The sequence below is a fragment of the Dermochelys coriacea genome, chromosome 2 (assembly GCF_009764565.3).
Source record: "Dermochelys coriacea isolate rDerCor1 chromosome 2, rDerCor1.pri.v4, whole genome shotgun sequence".
Lineage (NCBI taxonomy): Eukaryota > Metazoa > Chordata > Testudines > Dermochelyidae > Dermochelys > Dermochelys coriacea.
Genome location: NC_050069.1, coordinates 12,390,206 through 12,410,562, shown reverse-complemented (window position 1 = coordinate 12,410,562; position 20,357 = coordinate 12,390,206). Strand labels below are relative to the sequence as shown.

Below are 20,357 nucleotides of genomic sequence, written 5' to 3'. Positions count from 1 at the left end.
TGCAGCGCTGTCTCTCTCTCTCCCTGGCAGCTCGGGTAGGATGCACACACGTGACAGGCCAGACTCTGATCTCTTACACCGGTGCAAATCTCAACTGCAGCAACATCAATACTCCAGACTGACAAGCTACCAGTGTAGCTGAGATCAGAATTAATGGAGTGATAGCAGAGAGGAATCTACCACCATGATATTTATGATTAAAAAAACCCAATCCCCTGAGAGAGCGAGAGAGATGAAAAGTCAGCATTTTTTTTCTGGAAGCAGAAAGGGAAATAAAAGTCTGGAACTAGCCTCACATCATCACTGCAAGCAACAGGCCAACATGGAAGCATGTTCCATATCTATATGCATGTCCATGATAACAGACTGGTAGATGGCAATATCATACTTGTCTTTGTGGTGAGCAAGCAGCATAACTCTTTCTGATTTAGGAAAAAACAATGCCCTGAAGTAAGGTGAATGATGTACACAGTTAGGCCAGATTCTGATACTCTTAGTCTAGTCATTCATATTAACAGCTATTAAGGCCAGAAGGGACCATTAGGTCATCTAGTCTAGTGTCCTGCAAAACATAGGCCACAGAATTTCATCCAGGTACCCCTGTTTTGAGTCCAGTAACTGGGGCCCTGTGTAAATCATAGGTTTTTGCGGGGTGGGGAGGAATTCAGGACAAATTCATGATAGCAGAAGTATTACAATTTCATGGAATTTGCAAGGAATGAATTTTACAAGTAAATTTAGTCAATTTCAAAGATGAAATGAATTATACAAGGACTATTCATTCTGTCCTTGAAACTGACGACATTTACTTGTAAAATTCACTGCGTCCTTGAAATTGACTAGCTAAAGTAATGCTGTGTATTAAAGAATTTGTTGCCGACATCCTTTAAAAAAATATTTAAAGGATCATGGTTTGGGGAGATTTTCATGATTTTCATGCTCTCTGTGAAATCATGATTTATATTGTGCCCTACCAGTTACTAATAAATAACAAACAGTAATGGCACACCAGGCTTCACAAAAGCTAATGCATTTTTTTAATTGATAAATTAATTTTAAAATTCTCATTCATATAATTGAAATTAATTAGCCTGGTGTAATCATAATCAGATTTAAAGTATGAACACTCATGCCTGAGAGGTTTTCATCTTACCAAAGGAAAAACAAACTGTCATTTAGAAGTCAAGGCAACAGGATTTCATATGTGCCAGAGCAGGAGCAAATCACTAAGCCTCACCAACGTACTAGCTAAAATCCTGGCACATCCTGAATAGCGTGTGCCCCTTGGGTAAAGCAGAGGCCATGGTGCAGGTCTCATTATGTTTTTACGAGTGAGACTGGGTATTACATGATTGACCTTTTGCCTGATCTTCTCTAAAACAAGAAGTCCCCAGCATGGGAAATGCAAACTATAGAGTCGTCATTTATCATCAGTCAGCATTTATCATCAGTTACTACACAACGATATAGCTTACCATAGCAGAGTTATTTCCTGTTCCAGGTATAAGGAGAAAGTGGAAAATCTAGATACCCTTGCAGGGTATTGTTGGCAAGTATTGACTGGAGTAGGGACTACTATCCTAAGACACAGTATGTGGGGATGCACAGATGGTTACAAAGGATTTTAGGATGTTTGCTATCTTCTAATGGGTGTGACTAAGAATGTAATCTGTTTACACACTTACACACCTGGGGCCTGAATTTGCAAGATTCTGAGCAGCATCTGAAAGATGAGGAGTGTCCTCAGACCTCATTGATATTATCAGGGATCAGACACACTCACTACCTGGCAGGATCAGACCCCAGTGCCATAAAAAAAACCCCAAATTGTCTAGAGCATAGTCCAAAAGATGTACTTTGTAGTCTATCAAAGGGGAGAAAATTCCAAAGGTGAAGGCAGCAGACAGAGCTGTGGGCACAAAGGGGCATAATTGCACATGATTCAAATAAATCTCAATTGAAAAGTATTATATACACTTAAATAGTCAGAATACTACAAACAAGAAGTTTTAAAGGGAATGTGGATCTCTTGAAAATCTGGTTTTAAAATACTTTTGTATCTTTCTGTTTATTAAGATGTCTGACAACAACATAGACTTGCTAATCAGAATGCTTAATCATTTGCTTCAATTTTCTAAAACTTAATAAAGAAGGAAAATAATGGTATTTATTGAAAAAAACGTTTCTAGTTTTTGTATCTTATCTGGACTCAACATGCGAGCTGGGGAAATATGAAGTCAGAAGGGCATCACTCTCCCAGTGGAAATTTCACTTGTGGTCTATTGGTGTTAAATGATAATCTGTACGGTAGCTAAATAGATAGCAAGACATGTTGTGCAACAGAAATGCACATATCCCAAAAGATACTGTGTTCAGTGTATAATGACAGAGCTCTGGTGTCACACAGTGCCAATGTGACAAAACCACACAGATAATTTCAGGAGCAGCAGAAACTGATATTAACCACTTTGAGAACAGTAAAGGCGTTCACCCCACAGCTCAGTGCTCATCCTAGCAGCTGATAGTGGGCGTGTCCTGGTCTTGCCACAAGTGAGTGAGGTCTGCTTAGTACTTACAGGAGGTCCAGCTACTCCAACCCCTGGTGCACCTCTGTCTCCTGGCTGGCCAGGAAGACCAGGAACTCCCCTATCTCCCTGAAACAGCAAGAGAGGAAAGGGTTACGAGCCAGCAAGATTCTATATGTTTGAGAAAGGTGACCAATGTCTAACACTAATTTACAGCTCAGAAAATATCACCAATATTTCCTGCACATCCTACATGAAACCTCCACAGTAATTATTAATACATTGCATGGGAGCTGTCTCAATCTATGATAGCATAGGGACATGGAACAGTCACTGATTCATTATACTGGGAAAAATCCACTGACAACTTGTCATATCCTGAAACTACTTTTCCTTTTTACAAAGTTGTCAGCCCAGTTTTCTGAGCATATGCATGATTCAGCTGCATGCCAACCCACACAACAGAGTGGGAGCACAGGGCCCATAATTATTTTGGTTTCACAGTATGTGGGTCAGCTAGCATACAGCATCCAATTTCCATCAAGATCCTTCTTTTGCTAACTGGGTTGACTTGATAGACAGAGACCAGGTGAGAACCTCACATCTTTGTTGGGACAATAGAGTGTATAATACTGCTGCTTCTGAGTGGTTTTATACTAGGAACTCCAATTGCCTGTAGGATAACATGTATTCTGTGAGGCACAGGAAAACATCATATTTGTGAGCAACCACCTACTTTCCTATAGTAGATTGCACATACAAGTAACTATAGGGTATCTATTCAGAAGATCATAGACGTTAGAGTTGGAAAAGAACTACTGAGTCATAGATTAAACTTGCCCATTCCATTATCACTGCGGGCTGCTCCCTATGGTATATTGTTAAGTGCTTTTTCCAGTGCAGTTTTAGATGATGCAGGGATAGACTTTCAACCCTATCCTTTAAGAGACTATTCCACAATCTAAAAGACCTCATTGTTAAAAATTAAATTGTCAATAATATACACTGGAAAAAGTCTGGACAGTTGTTTGACAATGTTTTAATGAACACTGGGAAGGGAGAGTTAAGAAAGAAGCAGAAAATATCCTGCTCTGGTGCTTGCTATGCAATCACATTGCTCAGTTTTACATGTTGCAGTGAGGAAGACATTATAACAGACTTCACTGCAGAAGGGAACTATAGCCTCATGCCAGAGGTATTTTGTTCAAGAACACAGCTTTGCTGCAAAAAAAAGTGCATGCCGTTTTCCCCTGCACAGTAAGTTTCCTAACATCTTTATTTTATATCAAATAATAGGTTTCATTTGGTTGTTTTAATATGTTTCTTTCTCTCTTTTTTGTAATAATAGTTCTCTTTGCATTACTGCTTGTGCATTCTGAACTGTAAAAGAAAAAAAAGAAAAAGAGGATATAATTTAGCCATTCAGTGAAGAATGTAGCAAACAGAATCAGCAAGAGGCAGAGATAGGTAGATTTATCCAGGAATATAAGACATGGCTGGATCAATTCTTTATACAGCTATATTCCTGCTTAAAAATAGTTTTGTATTCTTAAATCTATTTCATTATTCAAGGAAGATCCTGTTTCCTGCTTAGCTCTTGATTATGACTTGATCAGTCCAAATAGAGAACTTCCGAAGAATCTCTCCTAAGCTCTAAACATCACCCAGCTCATGCCAGAAGAATATTGTTAATTTCTTAAAAAGAAAAGGAGTACTTGTGGCACCTTAGAGACTAACAAATTTATTTGAGCATCAGCTTTTGTGAGCTACAGCTCACTTCATTGGATGCATTCAGTGGAAAATACAGTGGGGAGATTTATATAAACACAAAGAGAACATGAAACAATGGGTATTACCATACACACTGTAAGGAGAGTGATCACTTAAGATGAGCTATTACCAGCAGGTAGGGAGGGTGGGGGGAAGGAAGAAAACTTTTTGTGGTGATAATCAAGGTGGGCCATTTCCAGCAGTTGACAAGAATGTCTGAGGAACAGTGGACCGGGGGGGGGGGGGGGAATAACATGGGGAAATAGATTTACTTTATGTAATGACCCATCCACTCCCAGTCTCTATTCAAGCCAAGTTAATTATATCCAGTTTGCAAATTAATTCCAATTCAGCAGTCTCTCGTTGGAGTCTGTTTTTGAAGCTTTTTGTTAAAGAACAGCCACTCTCAGGTCTGTAATCAAGGCACCAGAGAGATTGAAGTGTTCTCTGACTGGTTTTGGAATGTTATAATTCTTGACGTCTGATTTGTGTCCATTCATTCTTTTACGTAGAGACTGTCCAGTTTGACACATGGCAGAGGGGCATTGCTGGCACATGATGGCATATATCACATTGGTAGATGTGTGAGTGAACGAGCCTCTGATAGTGTGGCTGATGTGATTAGGCCCTATGATGGTGTCCCGTGAATAGATATGTGGGCAGAGTTGGCAATGGGCTTTGTTGCAAGGATAGGTTCCTGGGTTAGTGGTTCTGTTGTGTGGTGTGTGGTTGCTGGTGAGTATTTGTTTCGGGTTGGGGGGCTGTCTGTAAGCAAGGACTGGCCTGTCTCCCAAGATCTGTGAGAGTGATGGGTCGTACTTCAGGATAGGTTGTAGATCCTTGATGATGCGTTGGAGGCGTTTTAGTTTGGGGCTGAAGGTGATGGCTAGTGGCGTTCTGTTATTTCCCCCTCTCCCACCCCCCACTGTTCCTCAGATGTTCTTGTCAACTGCTGGAAATGGCCCACCTTCATTATCACCACAAAAGGTTTTCTTCCTTCCCCCCACCCTCCCTACCTGCTGGTAATAGCTCATCTTAAGTGATCAGTTTCCTTACAGTGTGTATGGTAATACCCATTGTTTCATGTTCTCTTTGTGTGTATATAAATCTCCCCACTGTATTTTCCACTGAATGCATCCGATGAAGTGAGCTGTAGCTCACAAAAGCTTATGCTCAAATAAATTTGTTAGTCTCTAAGGTGCCACAAGTACTCCTTTTCTTTTTGTGAATACAGACTAACATGGCTGCTACTCTGAAACCTGTTAATTTCTTGTAGACCTGCAGCAAAACTGGATGTGTTTAGTAAAGGTGATGTGGTAATTCTGAAATTTAATATTTAGTCTCAAGACCATATTTTCAAAAACAGTGCAACAGGTGAAAGCCACAAAATGATAATTTGGCTACATAACTGCAGTTTGTTTCAGGGACAATAGATTTTGTTCTTTTCCCATGTCCACCGCTTTGAAAATGTCTGTGGAGAATGGGGGAGACAGCTGTATTATTTTTATGATTATATGTACCTCAGTTTGATATTATTTGCATTCTGTCTGACCACAAAGCTGTAGAATTTAAAAGGGCTAATAGGAAGAGCAAGACATAAAAAACAGTGAGCAGAGATAAGAAAGTTCTGGGTAAACAACTTCAAGGGAACAATGGTTGGGTCATTAACTGGGGAGATGGTCTTCGCAGATGCCAGCCTAAATGACACAACTGCTTTGCCAAAGATAGAGCCTAGAGATCAAAAGGAGCATAAACAATTTAAAACTTTTTTCTTGAGGGAGAGGGGAAGTGGGAGTTGCCAGCAGCTGCTACTCTGGTAAGATGCTCACAGACAGACACTGAGACAAGCGAAGAATGCAAGGTTGTCTGTCTCTCCCACCCAGAGACCAAAGTACCTGGGCTAAGTGGAACTTGAAAGCATAACATTTAGGCAAGATCAGATGTAGACAAACTTCTGTTGTTTTAAGTCTTTTCTCTGCTTATCACTTACTTTTGGGTGAATAAATAATGTTCATTCTGAAGCTGTTTTCAGTCACTTTAACCAGCCTCTGTTCACAGGCTGCCAGAGGGAAGTTTCCTGCAGGTGCTGAATACAGTTGGGCCCGTTGTGTTAACGTAGTTGGGAAATGGCAGGGAGTGGGTGGAAGCTGTAACCCAGAGATCCACCCCAAGAGCAGCTGAACAGCAGAGAGGTGGTGAAGGAAACAATACCTGTCATCTGAGGGGTACACCTTAGGTGCTGCAAAGGGATCTAAAGTGCAGCTCACCCGGTTAACTGCAATGACTCTGACTGTATGGATTTCAGGTTGACAGGGAAGTTAGTGTGCGTTTTGTCTCAGTAAGCATGGCAGGATTTGGCCCACAATCTTAGTTATAGCTTTATAGAGAGAGATATAAAATGATATATGTGGAAAGCGAACAAGTTATTTCATATCCTAATATTTGCATGTACACAACCAGAGAGGCATTACACAGAAAATAAATGAAGTTTCTGTTGCAAACTTTTTCCACTGAAAATCAGGAAAAGATTTTTAGTAAATGTCTCATCAAAAATATTTTCCAGTGAAAAATGGACCATATTTTCAATTACATTTTCCACCAGCTCCAGTGACAATGTGCAAACTTGTCCTGGTTTCTGAGAAGTAGTCCTCAATGGGACAGAGGTAAATGCTTACCTTGTGTCCGAAGGGTCCTGGGAGGCCTCTTTCACCCTAAAGAGCCATAACCAAAAGGGAAAAACAGTCAATCCTTGCCAAGCAGAAGCTTGGCCTTTGCAAAATAAACAAAAAAATGATTTTTACGTCAAACTAGTATTTCTAGTGGCTGTGTGTGGGATCCATGAAGGAACTTAGCAGTTGCAATGCTGAGCATCTAACTTTTAGGCATCTAGAAAATCACAGGAACAAAGCCTGATCCACAAAGGCTGAGTTAGGAGCCTAGGCTACACATACAATGAATGGGGAAAGATAGACACCTAAGAATGCTATCCATAAAAGCCAGTACACTAGGTGGGGAACTGCCTAATGGGAGATTCCAACCAGAGGGGTGTGTGCTAAGCTCTGCCCCACCCTCAGAGATAGGTACCTATGTCCAGGCTTCAGGGATGTGTCCATCTCTGCTTAGTGATCCACAAATGGCAATCCACCATTAGGAGTCAGGTGGCTTTGGCACCAAAGGTGTATCTTGTGGGACTGAGCTAGGTGCCTGGTACCTGCCTCACTACACTGAAAATGGCAAGTGGTGGAGGAGCCCACCTTATAACTTCTAGCCTAATGGTTAGAGCACTCACCTGGGATATAGGAGACCCAGCTTCAATACCCTCTTCTGCTGGAGAGGGAGACAGGACTTGAACTGGGGGGTCTCTCACCTCTCAGGAGAGTGCTCTAACCACTGAGCTATGGGGTATTCAATTGTGGGGCTCAATCAATCTCTCCTGTTGAAGCTGTTCCCCTGTGGATAACTACTGAAATAGTAATTAGGCGAGAGAGAGAGAGACTGCCCATCCGTGAGGTTGGAGCTTGGGCAGATATGGACAGAATACATGATGGCACAGCGCTGAAGGCAAGCAAGCTTGCTGTAGATGCTGATATTGGCAGCCGCATCCACTCAAATGGTGGCCTGCTGTCAGTGGGTAATAATATAATGCTGCACTGCAATATTATGCAGTTATATTTCATACACTGCTTCTGCTGATTCTAGTTGGGTGCAGAGTGTGGCAAGAGGACTTACCCGTTCTCCATCTTTACCCTTCCCTGGTAAGCCAGGTATTCCAGCAGGGCCAGCCTCACCCAAGGGCCCAGGTAGACCTGGTTTTCCTTCCTTTCCTGGGTCACCCTGTAGAAGACATTACAATGATGCATCTGAATTGAGAGCTAAGGTCCATTTTTGGACCAGATATCCCATGGGGATAAAAATGTGCAGGGCTCTTGTCTTTAATTTTACAGGCAGAACATTCCTCAGGGTCATAGGAAGCCCTGTTTTATTATGCTATAAGAATGTGATGATGTATCTTGGCCTTTATATCAAATGCTCTCCTTTAAAAGAAAATGTTAGCCCTAAATGGTTTGGGGCGTGGCTATGTTAAAGACTCCTCCAATCTGTGTAATATTGATGCCGTTACACTCAGCAGAAGAGCTTGAGTTACTAGCCCTCTGCTTCAACAGGTGGGGAGAAAGGAAGGGTGGCAGGGCGTTCCTTGTGAGGGGTCTTCAATTCTAGAACATCCTTTCCTCCCTCTTCCGTCAGTGAGAGGTCTTCAATTCTAGAACACCTTTTTCTTCGCTCTTCCATTGTGACTCCACCCTGCTAACTTTGGAAACATACTAGAAGGCACATTTAATTCAGGGAACATTTGGGTTTTAAGTAGATTGAGGGATCTGGTGAACACTGGGAACATGGATGGTGATTTGATGGGAGGGGTTGATATAGTGGGACTTGTCTATATTTTGCATTGTTATCCTTCTATTGTGTGCAGTTAAGGTCGATGTTACTTTTAATAATTTCTATTATGGAGCCTCAATCAAGGATCAGGGCTCCATTGTGATAGGCTTGGTACAGGCAAGTAATAAAGGAGACAGTCCTTGCCCCAGAGAGTTTACAGTCCAGGTGTCAGGCAGGACATAACAGTCAGACGAGACAGACAAATGGAGGGAAGGGTGGGTTGGGAGGATAAGGGAACTATACAATTAAAAGAGCTTGGTATGAAAGCAGAAGCCTCAGCTTGCCTAACCGGTGCCAGAAGGTTTTGCTTACAGCTGGGGATTTACAGATTTAAACATAATTATCAAGAGAGAAACAAACAGAATAGAATCCCCCACAATCATGGCACAATCACCATGCGGATGTGTTTTCAAGCCAATGACATCACTGTATCTAACAGAAAAGCTAAGGTGGCCTTTTCACTTCAAGAGCTCCTGTCCTGTTAGTATTGCTAGGTAGTTTATACAGGAAGAGCAAAATGCAATTCTATGGCCTGTGTTACACACTTGATGAGCTAATCATCCTGTCTGGCTTTAAAATCTGTTAATCCTGGTCACAGTTCAGAGTGCTGCAAGTCCAGATACACATTTATCTGACAGACATGAAAGAACTGCTGTACCTTTTCACCCTTTTGTCCATCCTTTCCGGGCTGGCCAGCGTCTCCAGGGATGCCCTTTGGAGAAAAAGAACGCTACTGTTTAAAACCGTTATTTCAGGTGGTATTTGATTCTAAAGGAAATGCAATTTTATACATCTTGGTTTATGTCACTCCCCTTTCCCAGTATAGACAACCTGTAATCCTGAGAACAATGAACTAGAAGAGATCTCTATCAGCTGCCTGAAAATGTTATTTTCAATGTAAGAATGAACTGCAAAGCTAAAGTGAAAATTGAGTTAGTCCCAGTTTTGTACGTCACTCCTCCCGCAACCAAAATACATTTCCGCTCTCTGTAAAATCCTCCTGGCACTTCCTGGTTTGCTGAAAATAACTCAGAAAGCATAACTGTAGAGAGCAGAGATACTAGAAAGCCTCATTACAACCAAAAGTCTCATCAGGTTTATTTTTGTCTGATGCCCTCCATAGTCAGTATAATGGGGAAATTCAACACACTCCTGGGATTAACTCAATGTTAATTTTACCCTTACATTTAAGTTTTCATTCTCTTTAAATTATAGGCAGATAGGATGATATCAAACTTCTTTGATTCTTTATAGTTTAGACCCATAGGTGATTTACCTCCAAACCAAACAACATAATATTCCTTTCTCCCAAGATGAAACAAGGACAAGGCTTGTGAGTTGGGTCTTTCAAGACAGATGCTTTCAGGAGGTTGTGGAATGAACTGAACCCCACCAGTAAGGCCAGGGGAGGTCTCTGTTTGAGTTCATCACTGAGCAGTGCAATTATTTGGAGTTATTCCAGCATCATTTAGTACTATAGCTCATTCTGTTGGCTTGTATCTGTTGTTCTGATTGCAAGTTAGACGACAGTATCAACACGAATATTATATTTTCCCACTTCAGCTTCCTTTAGCCAAGCTCCTGAATATGTAAAGTATCTTCATTATGTTAATAGAGCCCAATTTAGAAATGGCAGAGATAACTAGTAGACAGTAAACTGGATTGTCTATTAGCACCTATCACATCACACTGCTCTTCTATTGCTCTCATTTGCACAGCTAATGTTCCGTGCATGTTGCATGTAAAAGTTCAAACCCTTATTCAACTCACAAAGATGTAAAACTGGAGTAATACGAGATACTCCAATGGAATTATTCCAGATTTACGTTGGTGGAAGTGAGAGCAGAATCTAGCCAAAGACTTACATGCAAACATGAAAGACTCAATTGAGCAAACCTAACTTCAATGTCCCTACTTGTTTGAGTAAAGGTTGCACAATTGGGCCAATTAAAGTGATTACATGGTATTCTAGTGAAAATGGGATCTGAGCGTTTCAATCCTTAAATCTTTGAACTGATCCTAGTTTCAACAACAAAGAGAAAGAAATTTTTTTCTCTTGGGAGAGCTGGTGGCAAACCCTGCATTGGGCAGTTCGATGAGGACACAAATCAGTTTGGTGCATCCTTGTTGATACAGTGCTGGTGAGTGTGAGGCAAACCCGCAGCCAAACTAGGGCTGCTCGCTCTGCTTCCTTCCAACAGCGGCTGGTCCTGTTGGCATATGCCAATGACGTGCTGCTCGTGGTCCAGGACCTGGGTGACCTAGTGTGGGTGGAGGCCTGCCAAGCCATTTATTCAGCAGCCTCCTCCACCTGGGTCAACTGAGTCAAGAGCTCTGTCCTGGTAGTCGGGGACAGGTGGCAGGAGAGCTCCCTTTCTCTTGCGCTCCAGCCCATCCGGGGGAGAATGGGCCAGCTACTCTATCTGGGTGTCTAACGTTTTGCCACCGATCCCTCCCCACTGGAGAATTAGCATGATCTGGAGATCAGGGTTGCTGAGTGGTTGAGGAGCGGACAGGACTGCTCCAGTGCCTTTCCCTGTGCGAGAGGGTACTGGTGCTTAACCAGCTGGTCCTGTTCATGCTCTGGCACTGCCTCCACATCCTGAACCTGCCTTGGGTACCCTGACCTGCCTCCAGAAGAAAAGCTTGGTGTTCTTCTGGCCAGGGCTGTACTGGGTCTCTGCAGGAGTCCCGAATGTCCCCCTGGAGGAGGCTGGACAGGTCCTTCTCTGTCTCCGCAGTCAGGTCCATGACTTCCACCTCCAGGTCCTGCAGAGACTCCTCTATGGTGCTGGCAGTCTGGCATGGAGTGATCTGGCACACGCCTTCCTCTGCCACCTCCGAGGGCTCTGATACGACTGGCAGCTCTTTTACCTCCATCTGAGGAACCTCCTGTGAGACCGTTCCGAGCTGCCATTTTTTTTACCAAGGCCAGGAAGCTAGTCTTGGCGACCAGGTCTGCAGCGGCGGCTGAGGTGGGGGACCTCCTCATGGAGCCCCTGCTACACAACCTCCACCTTGGTGTGTGGGTGGTGTAGTCTCCCTCAGTGCAGCAGAGGTTGGTCCTGGCTGGTACCACCAGGATCAGAGACCTCCAGGATTACGAATAGACAGACTGGGTGGATCCCCTGGTGCTCTGCTGGCACATGGGGTTCTCCACCCCTCACATCCCCTGGTTAGCAGCCTTAGCACCTGCCTCTCTCACTTTCTTTGAGATGGTCCAGAAAGTGAGGGCAGCCTTAGCACCTGCCTCTCTCACTTTCTTTGAGCGGGTCCTTTGGGAGGCTGCTCCCCACCCGCCCATCACCCCTGGCCCTCTGGACCTTGCCATCGGGCCCCTGCCCGCTGAGCATCCTCAGCCACCCCCTACACACCACCGGAACAGGCTGCATGACATGAAAGCTGGTTCGCTTACAGACTATGCCTAGAAAAGAGCTCTATGTACTTGTGCTCCACACCCTTCATTTCCTCATGCTTGAGTCCTGCTCTGACACCAAGTGGTGGGACCTCCTACCACCCGTGGTGGGCCAGTCCGTATTCCACCCTAGTCCCATGGCCCGCCTGGGATATTAGTTGGTGGCTCCTTCACAGAATTGAGAGCATGGGCATGTACTTGGTGCAGTTCACCACCTCCCCCGACACATGCCCCTTCTGCAGCGAGAGGGAGATCCTGGCGCACATCTACATTGAATGCACCAGGTTGTAGCCCCTCTTCTGGCTCCTCAAAAACCTTCTCCCTAAGTTCTGGCTGCACTTTTCCCCCACACATCCTGATCTATGCACTCCCCATCTGTGCCCCATGAAGTCACAAGATTTCCTTGTCAACCTCCTCCTGGCACTGGCCAAAGTGGCCGTCCTCCATACCAGGAGGGGGAAACTCGATGGGGAGGTGCTCTACAACTGTGGGGCCTACTTCTGATCCTCCCTTAAGTCATGTCTCCGGGTACAGTTCCTCTGGACCATGTCCACTGGCTCCCTGGATGCCTTCAAGGAGCAGTGGGGACTGTCCAGGATTCTTTGCTCGGTGTCCCCCTCTGGATCCCTGCTTTTCAACCTATGACCCTCACTCCCATCCCTGTTTTTACTTTTTTACGGTACTGACTTTGCTCGTCCCTGGACTCTGACTACCCAGCTTCAACCCCTGGAATGCACCTGGACTGTGGCTACAGTTCGGACTCTGGCTTGATTAGGGACTCTGATCTGGGTTCTGATCCTGGCCTGTCCCTGGCTCAATTCCAGCTGTACCCTTGGCCCAGTCCCAACCTGACATCCAGCGTTGACCTCTGCTCCAACCACTAGGCCTGACCAGGAAGCAGCGCCTGATAATGAAATTGTCCTGTTGAATATACCACTCCCAAGATGTCCATGTCTACTGAGTCTCTCAAAGAGAGTAACAGGCTGTAATGAAACCACCTGTAACAAACAACAGCAGTAGACCCTGGGAAATGGAAACCAAAGAACCGAGTAAGAGAAATGTGGCAGGGCACAGATGGGGAATAAATCCATGGACGAATACATACCACATTTCCTGGTGAGCCTTGTGGACCTGGGGACCCAACAGATCCAGGAGCACCCTGTTTGAAGAAAACAAAATTTGAAAAATATTGTTTCTTATTTATATTACCATAGGATCTAGAAGTTTTAAATGAGATCGGAGTTCACATTTTGCGAGGTGCTATAGAAGCATATAGTAAGAGATAACACTTGCCTCAAAGATCTTACAATCTGAATAAGGATTCAACAGTACAAAACAGATTAAAACATCCCTTTGGAATTTCAAAATTGTCTATCACCATGATAAATCCTAAATCCAGATCAGATGCTCCATCAGCTTGGAAAAAAACTATAGCACTGAAAATAAAATATACATTATCAGATCAGATGAAATGATGTTGATTTATCACAAAAATATAGGATCCAGGGCAACAAAATAGTCTTCTCAGACATTTCTACCCTTTCCCTGCCTTTTTGTATATTTAGTGAGCTTGTGAATATTCTGAACTGGTAGGCAAAGAACACAAAGGCTTCTATTCACAAGGAATGGTCAGATGCACTTCTAACTTTCTTACATTCATTTGTCAATTAATGACCGAATTCTGTAACCAGTTACAGGGCCCGATCTACAGGCTAAGGAAGTCAATGGGAAGCCTCACATTGCCTTCAATGGGCTGTGGGTCAGGCCCATAATGATACAACCTCCTTTGAGATCTATGGATGAAAAATGCTGTAAAAGGACTAGGTTTTATACAACATTGCAACTGGGTATTAGACAGCATTATTATTACTATTACTGAGGCTATATCTACGCTTACAGCGATGTAGAGTACCCCCCTGCCCAGCGTGGGTACAAACAGCAGTGTAGATGAGGTACTTGTCAGTAAAGTAAAGAAACACCAGAACTTTAGGGCATGTACCCTCCACAGCTCTCTACACACCCATGCAGTGCCTTCCCCATCTACACTTCTGTTTTTAGCGGTGTGTTGTCTCACAGCTTGAGCCTTTTCCTGCAGCGGGGAAAGGCTCTAGCAGGGGGAGACAGTGGGGAAAGACTCAGGCCGTTCCTCACTGCTTGAGCTTTTCCCCACCGAAGGGAAAGGCTCCAGCTGTGGGGAAAGGCTCTGGCACAGGGAGGCAACGGGGAAAGGCTCCAGCAGCTCTCCACTGCCTCCTCACTGCCAGAGCCTTTCACCGCTGTGAGTAGCTACATGCCGTCGTGTGGACGCAGCCTGCTTTCCTCTGCGGCATCTAGCTACACCTCCCCTATACGCTACCACGAGCGTAAAGAAGGCCTAGGAGTAGCCTGATGGACTTCAACGGAAGAGAAGTCATGGTAGCAACAGGTCATAACTGGGTTGACAGGACAGTGTTTATCAATGCAAGGACATTTTCTCATATCTGGCCTTCACCAGATCTAAGGCTCCCCCAAACTGTTCGTCTAATTCCTTGCACTCTATTCAGCACTTCCTCTCCTACTGACCTTTGCTTGAGAAAGGAGTATGAAATTGCCCATTTGGGGGTAAGTTGGGATCTGAGTCATTTCTGTTCTCTATATGCAGAAGTCAGATCAGATCAGCCTCAGATAACATCCCCCCCACCCCGCCCACACACACACACACACAAGTGGGTGGGGTGGGTTTATGGTAATGAGTCTTCATTATAAAAAATAAATCCTGAATTGATCAGGCAGGAGAAGGAGTGTAAAGCTAACCAAGAACAAAAATGAGTGGTGGCTCTTGATGAGACATGAGCTGTCAGCGCCAGATGGTAGCCTGTGCCTGAATGCCATCCCAGTGCATTAATGAGCACAACCAGTGCCTTGACTGGAAAGGAGGGGGTTTCATCTAAGAATCAGACTTCACAAACCAAAAATGGGCAATCTGGAACCACATCCGTTGAACTGATTGGAGCAACAATCCATTGGGTGCAGCTGAATGGTTTGAATTTCTGTTCACCCGGAGCAGCAGCTCTTGTCCTAGCTGCAGATCAGAGCGTACGCTGCACAGGATCATCCTGAGATTATTAGTCTGTCAAGCAGCTACTTCTGAAGCCCTTCAGGTGTGTTCCCATTGCGAGATCTGCCCTAAGTGAAGCAATTACTCACAGTCTCTCCACGGACTCCTGGCTCTCCTCTGGCTCCTTCCTGTCCCTTCGCACCCTGGCCAGAAAGAAAAGGGACTTAAATGGAGGCTGCTATTCAGCACTAGATGATGGGACTTGTGGGTATTCACTGAGAGGGTGAAATTTATGCCCACATATAGGGCCATCCCCAGCATATGTTTCCCACCTATATCCTAACTAAGCTGTAATGGTCCCTCTCCCCAGGGGGAATTTCGCCCCTGACTTGCAGGGTGTAACTTTATGAACAATAATAGTGCACTAAGGATGAATTCCTGTGCAAAGGGCCTTCATTGGCCCCATGAGCCACAAAAGTCTACGCTGATGGTTTACATGGGACTAGCATTGTCCCATGGTGGACTTTCACCAGCAGAGAATTCAGTGATATTATAGCTCCTGTTTTCTTGGCATTGCTGAGCCTGCCACTGTCCTCAACCCCTTTCTTCATCCTCTTCCTTTTTTTGTTAAGTTCATGGTAGTGTTTAAAACAGTCCAACACTGGCAATCTGAACGACAGCCATTTTCTATCCACAGGACAGGCACAGCACAAGCACTGTGACTTTCTCTCATGCTGCCCTGCAAACATACTTCAGCCCTAAGCTGTAGGGACCCTGTCTAGGGGAGAGAGAGGTATCTCTGTGCCCATTCACTCTTTGCCCTTTCTGATGAGATAGTCAACAGGAGTGATAATCAGAGCTCACTTGCAATGGTGTTTTTTGCCATCTGGACAATTTTTCAGTGGCAATTGGACTAAAACTATGTACCCATTTCATGTAAACAAGGAGAATTCAGAAATTGTCTTGAATCTGAACACTGCCCTGGAATCCCTTGCTAATGCACTGTAATCACAATCCCTGATTTGTTAGCCCCGTAGGGCAGCAGAAACACAGTACACTCAGCTCTTGGCAGATATGCCTTGGCAGAGCTGTCTTAGAGCTCTTGCTTGCAGAACAGTGTAGAGATAGCATGTCACCCTTAGGGTTTAACTCTCTCCTCTTTTGCACTGGGGTTAATCACAGATACCTAATGCCACAGAGGTCAATGGAGTTACAGCAGTGTGAGAGGGGAATCAGACATTCAGCATCCAGGGGGAGGGAATGTGTGGAGTGAGCTACATCCAGTCAGCATCCCTTACCTATCTGGTCATTCCAGGGAGGGTAGTCGATGTTGCTTACCTGTGGTCCTGGAGGTCCTGGCAGCCCCATTTCACCTGGGGCACCATGCAGTCCCTGCAAAGGAAGGGGAGGTGGGAAACAGCTCATTTATTCTCCTTGGCACATGTTGGTTTGGCTCATTTTTCCCACTCTGGGGAAGGGAAGGGATTTTATATGTCCAGGGCTAGCAACAGCTCAGGTTCATTTCAGACATGATGGAGAAGATGCCCATTCCTCTTGAGCATACCCAACCACTGCTGCAGAAGAACAATGGGTCACAATAACAAAAACTTGCAGTTCCATAAACTAACTCTCTGTGTAATTTTGTAGGGCAACATCATCTGAAACAACTGTATTAAAATGTGATTTTATATATATAAACACATAAACACATCAGCAAAATCCTATCTAGAACTCCTCACCAGCCCTCTGCTTATCACCAGGTCACTACTCCTGTAGCAGGAGGCCCTACAATATTAGGGGCCCCTCCCAAAGGGAATATGACACCCACCCATGTTCTATTAGCTAGGGGGCAGGGAGAGGCTCAAAGCCATTTCTGAAGGAATACTGTTGTGCACTTACGGGTTCCCCGCTGTTTCCTCGATCTCCTTTCTCTCCCTTTGGCCCAGTTTCTCCCTGTCGCAAAGCAATGGAAGATAAAGAGTGAAAAATAAATTAAAGTTATCTCGTCGGCTAAGCTGATAAAAGTCAGACAGCTTTGTTCTTTGACAGAGGCATTCGACCGCTTTCCATACAGACAGCTGATGTTAAGGATCTCTTATTATGCACTCAAAGCTGAATGGATTTTTCATATGAAGTGACTATGAGCTGAATTGAAGTTAGAACCCACCCTTTTACCTGAAAGCAGAAAAGAGGTCATCCCATTAGGGTTATCAGAATATGGCCATGGACTCCAACTTTATAAAGGGCCAGATTCAGTGGCCACTAAGATTAAGACCCTCCAATGAATGAAATACGCTTTGGAACAAGGGCAAATGAATAAGAGAAAGAATCTTCTTCAGTTAAACTGCTACCATTGCCACTCATGCTTGATATCTAGATCTAGAGGACTCATGTTGAATATATGAACAAACACATTCCTTCCATCCCAGAAGAGAGATTGTTTTGGGGGAGTGGGGGTGCATTAGTGGCTATAGCTCAGTATATTAGCTGTGAAAAAGCACTTGCCTTCTAAGCCTATCCCAAATATATTTTCAGCTAAAAAGATGGTTACTCTCCCTCATAGATAATGTTTACATACAATCTGCCATCATAAAATAATATTACAATTTGGTATATTTAGGTGAAAGAATATTCTCTCTGGTGTACATTTATTGTCCAGATAGTCTGAAATGAAACATCAACAGTAACGATTGATCAATGATCTACTCCATCTGCCTGGAAGATGATAAGACTAATGTCATTATTCCTATCCCATCTCTAAAAGATGGGTGTACATGGGCTAACCTTGGGTATCACCAGTGAGGTGGATTCCACAGCCACTCTTGGCTGTGAGTCCCATTAACTTCTTGTGTTCAGAGAGTTTCCCCTCTCTGCTGCAACATCGGAATATTATTTTGTATGCTGGTGTTACCGACCACTAGGATTAATTTACTGCTGTCCTTCCTCTTTATAACATCCTCGCATGTTCATGCTGGTGGAATACCATGCAGCAGGAACTCACCTTTTCTTTGAATTCTGAAAAGTCAGTCAGTATGGATGCATTCATGCTATTTGGATGCATTTAAGTGAATGGCATAGAGTTACTGGAGAAATGGCTGTCCTCTATAGGAACTTAAAAGTGGCCTTTCTGGGTCAGACCAAGGGTCCAGCTACCCCAGTATCCTGTCTTCCGACAGTGGCCAGTGCCAGGTGCCCCAGAGGGAATGAACAGAACAGGTAATCATCAAGTGATCCATCCCCTGTTGCTCATTCCCAGCTTCTGGCAAACAGAGGCTAGGGATACCATTCCTGCCCATCCTGGCTATCCTCCATGAATGTATCTAGTTCTTTTTTAAACTCTGTTATGGTTTTGGCCTTCACAACATCCTCTGGCAAGGAGTTCCACAGGTTGACTGTGCGTTGTGTGAAGAAATACTTCCTTTTATTTGTTTTAAATCTGCTGCCTATTAATTTCATTTGATGACCCCTAGTTCTTGTGTTATGAGAAGCAATAAACAACACTTCCTTATCTACCCTCTCTACACCTGTCATGATTGTGTAGACCTCAGTCATATCTCCCCTTAGACATCTCTATGGGTGTGATCCTGCTCCCACTGATGATTCTAATGGTGCAAGACCAGGCCACATATGACGTTCCAAATTTTTATGTGAACATATGTATTCAGGCAAGAGCATTCAAACTTTTTTTTCATTACATCATTGTATACAATCTTTCAGTTATTCAGTCAAGGAGAAGAAGCATGTGACTTAGGTTTCCAGTCAGACACCAAGTCTAGTCAAAACAAAAAGTTCATATAGTTCTTCATGGTTCACAAGATCTGTTTTCCAAATCATTTCTGCTAGCAACAGATTTGTGAAATTCAAAAGTTGTTTGCAAAGGATTTTCCAACCAAAAAAAGTCTGAACTTGTAATAAATATTGTTTGCAATAAATAATTTAACTCAAGTTAACACAAATCCTATTCAAACAGTCTCTGTTGCCATCTAATGGCCTACAGAAAAACAACGGTGTAGTACAAACTGGTTTAATAAATTTACGTCAACCAAATATCGTAGTTGCACTTTGGGTGTACTAGTATAATTACATTTCAAACTAGTACACTTTTTAAAATCCTTGAGTGATGAAAATACTCAAAGTATAGACACACTTTAACAAGATCAAAGAGATGGATGCTCTTAATAACTGTAAATATAAACAGGTATTTCCACGGAAACCAAGGCTGCAAGAGGAAATAATCACTCAGTAGTCTAAGAAGGCAGCTCATTTAATAGTCTTTTTTCCTCCTTTTTGTTTCTGTGTTTACATTTCAATTGAACATTAGCACCATACTGATCCAGGCTTGGGGCCAGATTTTTAAAGGTATTGGGAATTAGGCATCTATATACCCTTAAAAAAATCTGTCCCTAAAGTCATACAATAGCCAAAAAACAGGTAGAATACAAGCAGAGCAAATTACCCTGCCTCAATCCTAGTCTGGTGGGACCGCCTACAAGATCCCTCCAAATTATCAGAACACCTGGCCAATCTGGTGAGACTGCCAGTGCTGCCAGATAGTGCTACATGTTACATGGATCCCTGTCCCTGGCAATTGATCTTAATCCACCCTCTCATTTCACACAGCTCAATGTACAGAAATGAGATGGTTCTGACCAACAGTTGGATTGGATTGCAACTAGCAGCTGGATTGGAACTAGCAGCCCCTATTGCCAGCCCCCTGAGCAACTGCCTGTCGCTGTTTTCTTTTACATATTTTTTAACTTCCGCCCAATGAAAAAAGGGGGCAAAACACAGAGTGAGTCAGCTTGTGCCCCACAACTCTGTGAGTGTGCAAGAGGGTGGGGCAGACTGCAGGGAGGCCTGCTACCCTCCTGGTTTATGCAGGACATGATCAGAGTCATATCTCCAGAGCCCCCAGAATGCAAGACGTCTCAAAGAGAGGAAGAGGAGACCGGGCATTGATTGGGTGCACACTGCACCTTCTGTAGGGAATTCCCTCCAGAGCTGCTCCTCCATGAATGTAGTTCTGCACAGCTCCCAGACAGGGGGCTGGGTCCTAAAGGCATAACTCAGTCCATTATGGTTAGATACAGACCCAAAACCACTTAAACTAGTCATGATATTTCACGATAACTGAGTAGCTTTTAGGAAATGTATCTAACTAACAGAGAAC

The 20,357-nt window shown here is 43.8% G+C and overlaps 1 protein-coding gene across 1 annotated transcript in view; it reads right to left on the bottom strand.

Moving 5' to 3' along the window:
- The window catches only part of COL22A1 (collagen type XXII alpha 1 chain), a 328,017-nt gene that overhangs the window by 45,104 nt on the left and 262,556 nt on the right, over window positions 1–20,357 (bottom strand). The window contains exons 33-40 of the mRNA XM_043507305.1: window positions 17,087–17,140; window positions 16,526–16,579; window positions 15,337–15,390; window positions 13,256–13,309; window positions 9,394–9,447; window positions 8,025–8,129; window positions 6,971–7,006; window positions 2,577–2,654 (exon numbers count right to left, since the gene is read on the bottom strand). Coding sequence (XP_043363240.1) covers window positions 2,577–2,654; window positions 6,971–7,006; window positions 8,025–8,129; window positions 9,394–9,447; window positions 13,256–13,309; window positions 15,337–15,390; window positions 16,526–16,579; window positions 17,087–17,140 — 489 coding nt within the window. The remainder of the gene's footprint in view (window positions 1–2,576; window positions 2,655–6,970; window positions 7,007–8,024; window positions 8,130–9,393; window positions 9,448–13,255; window positions 13,310–15,336; window positions 15,391–16,525; window positions 16,580–17,086; window positions 17,141–20,357) is intronic.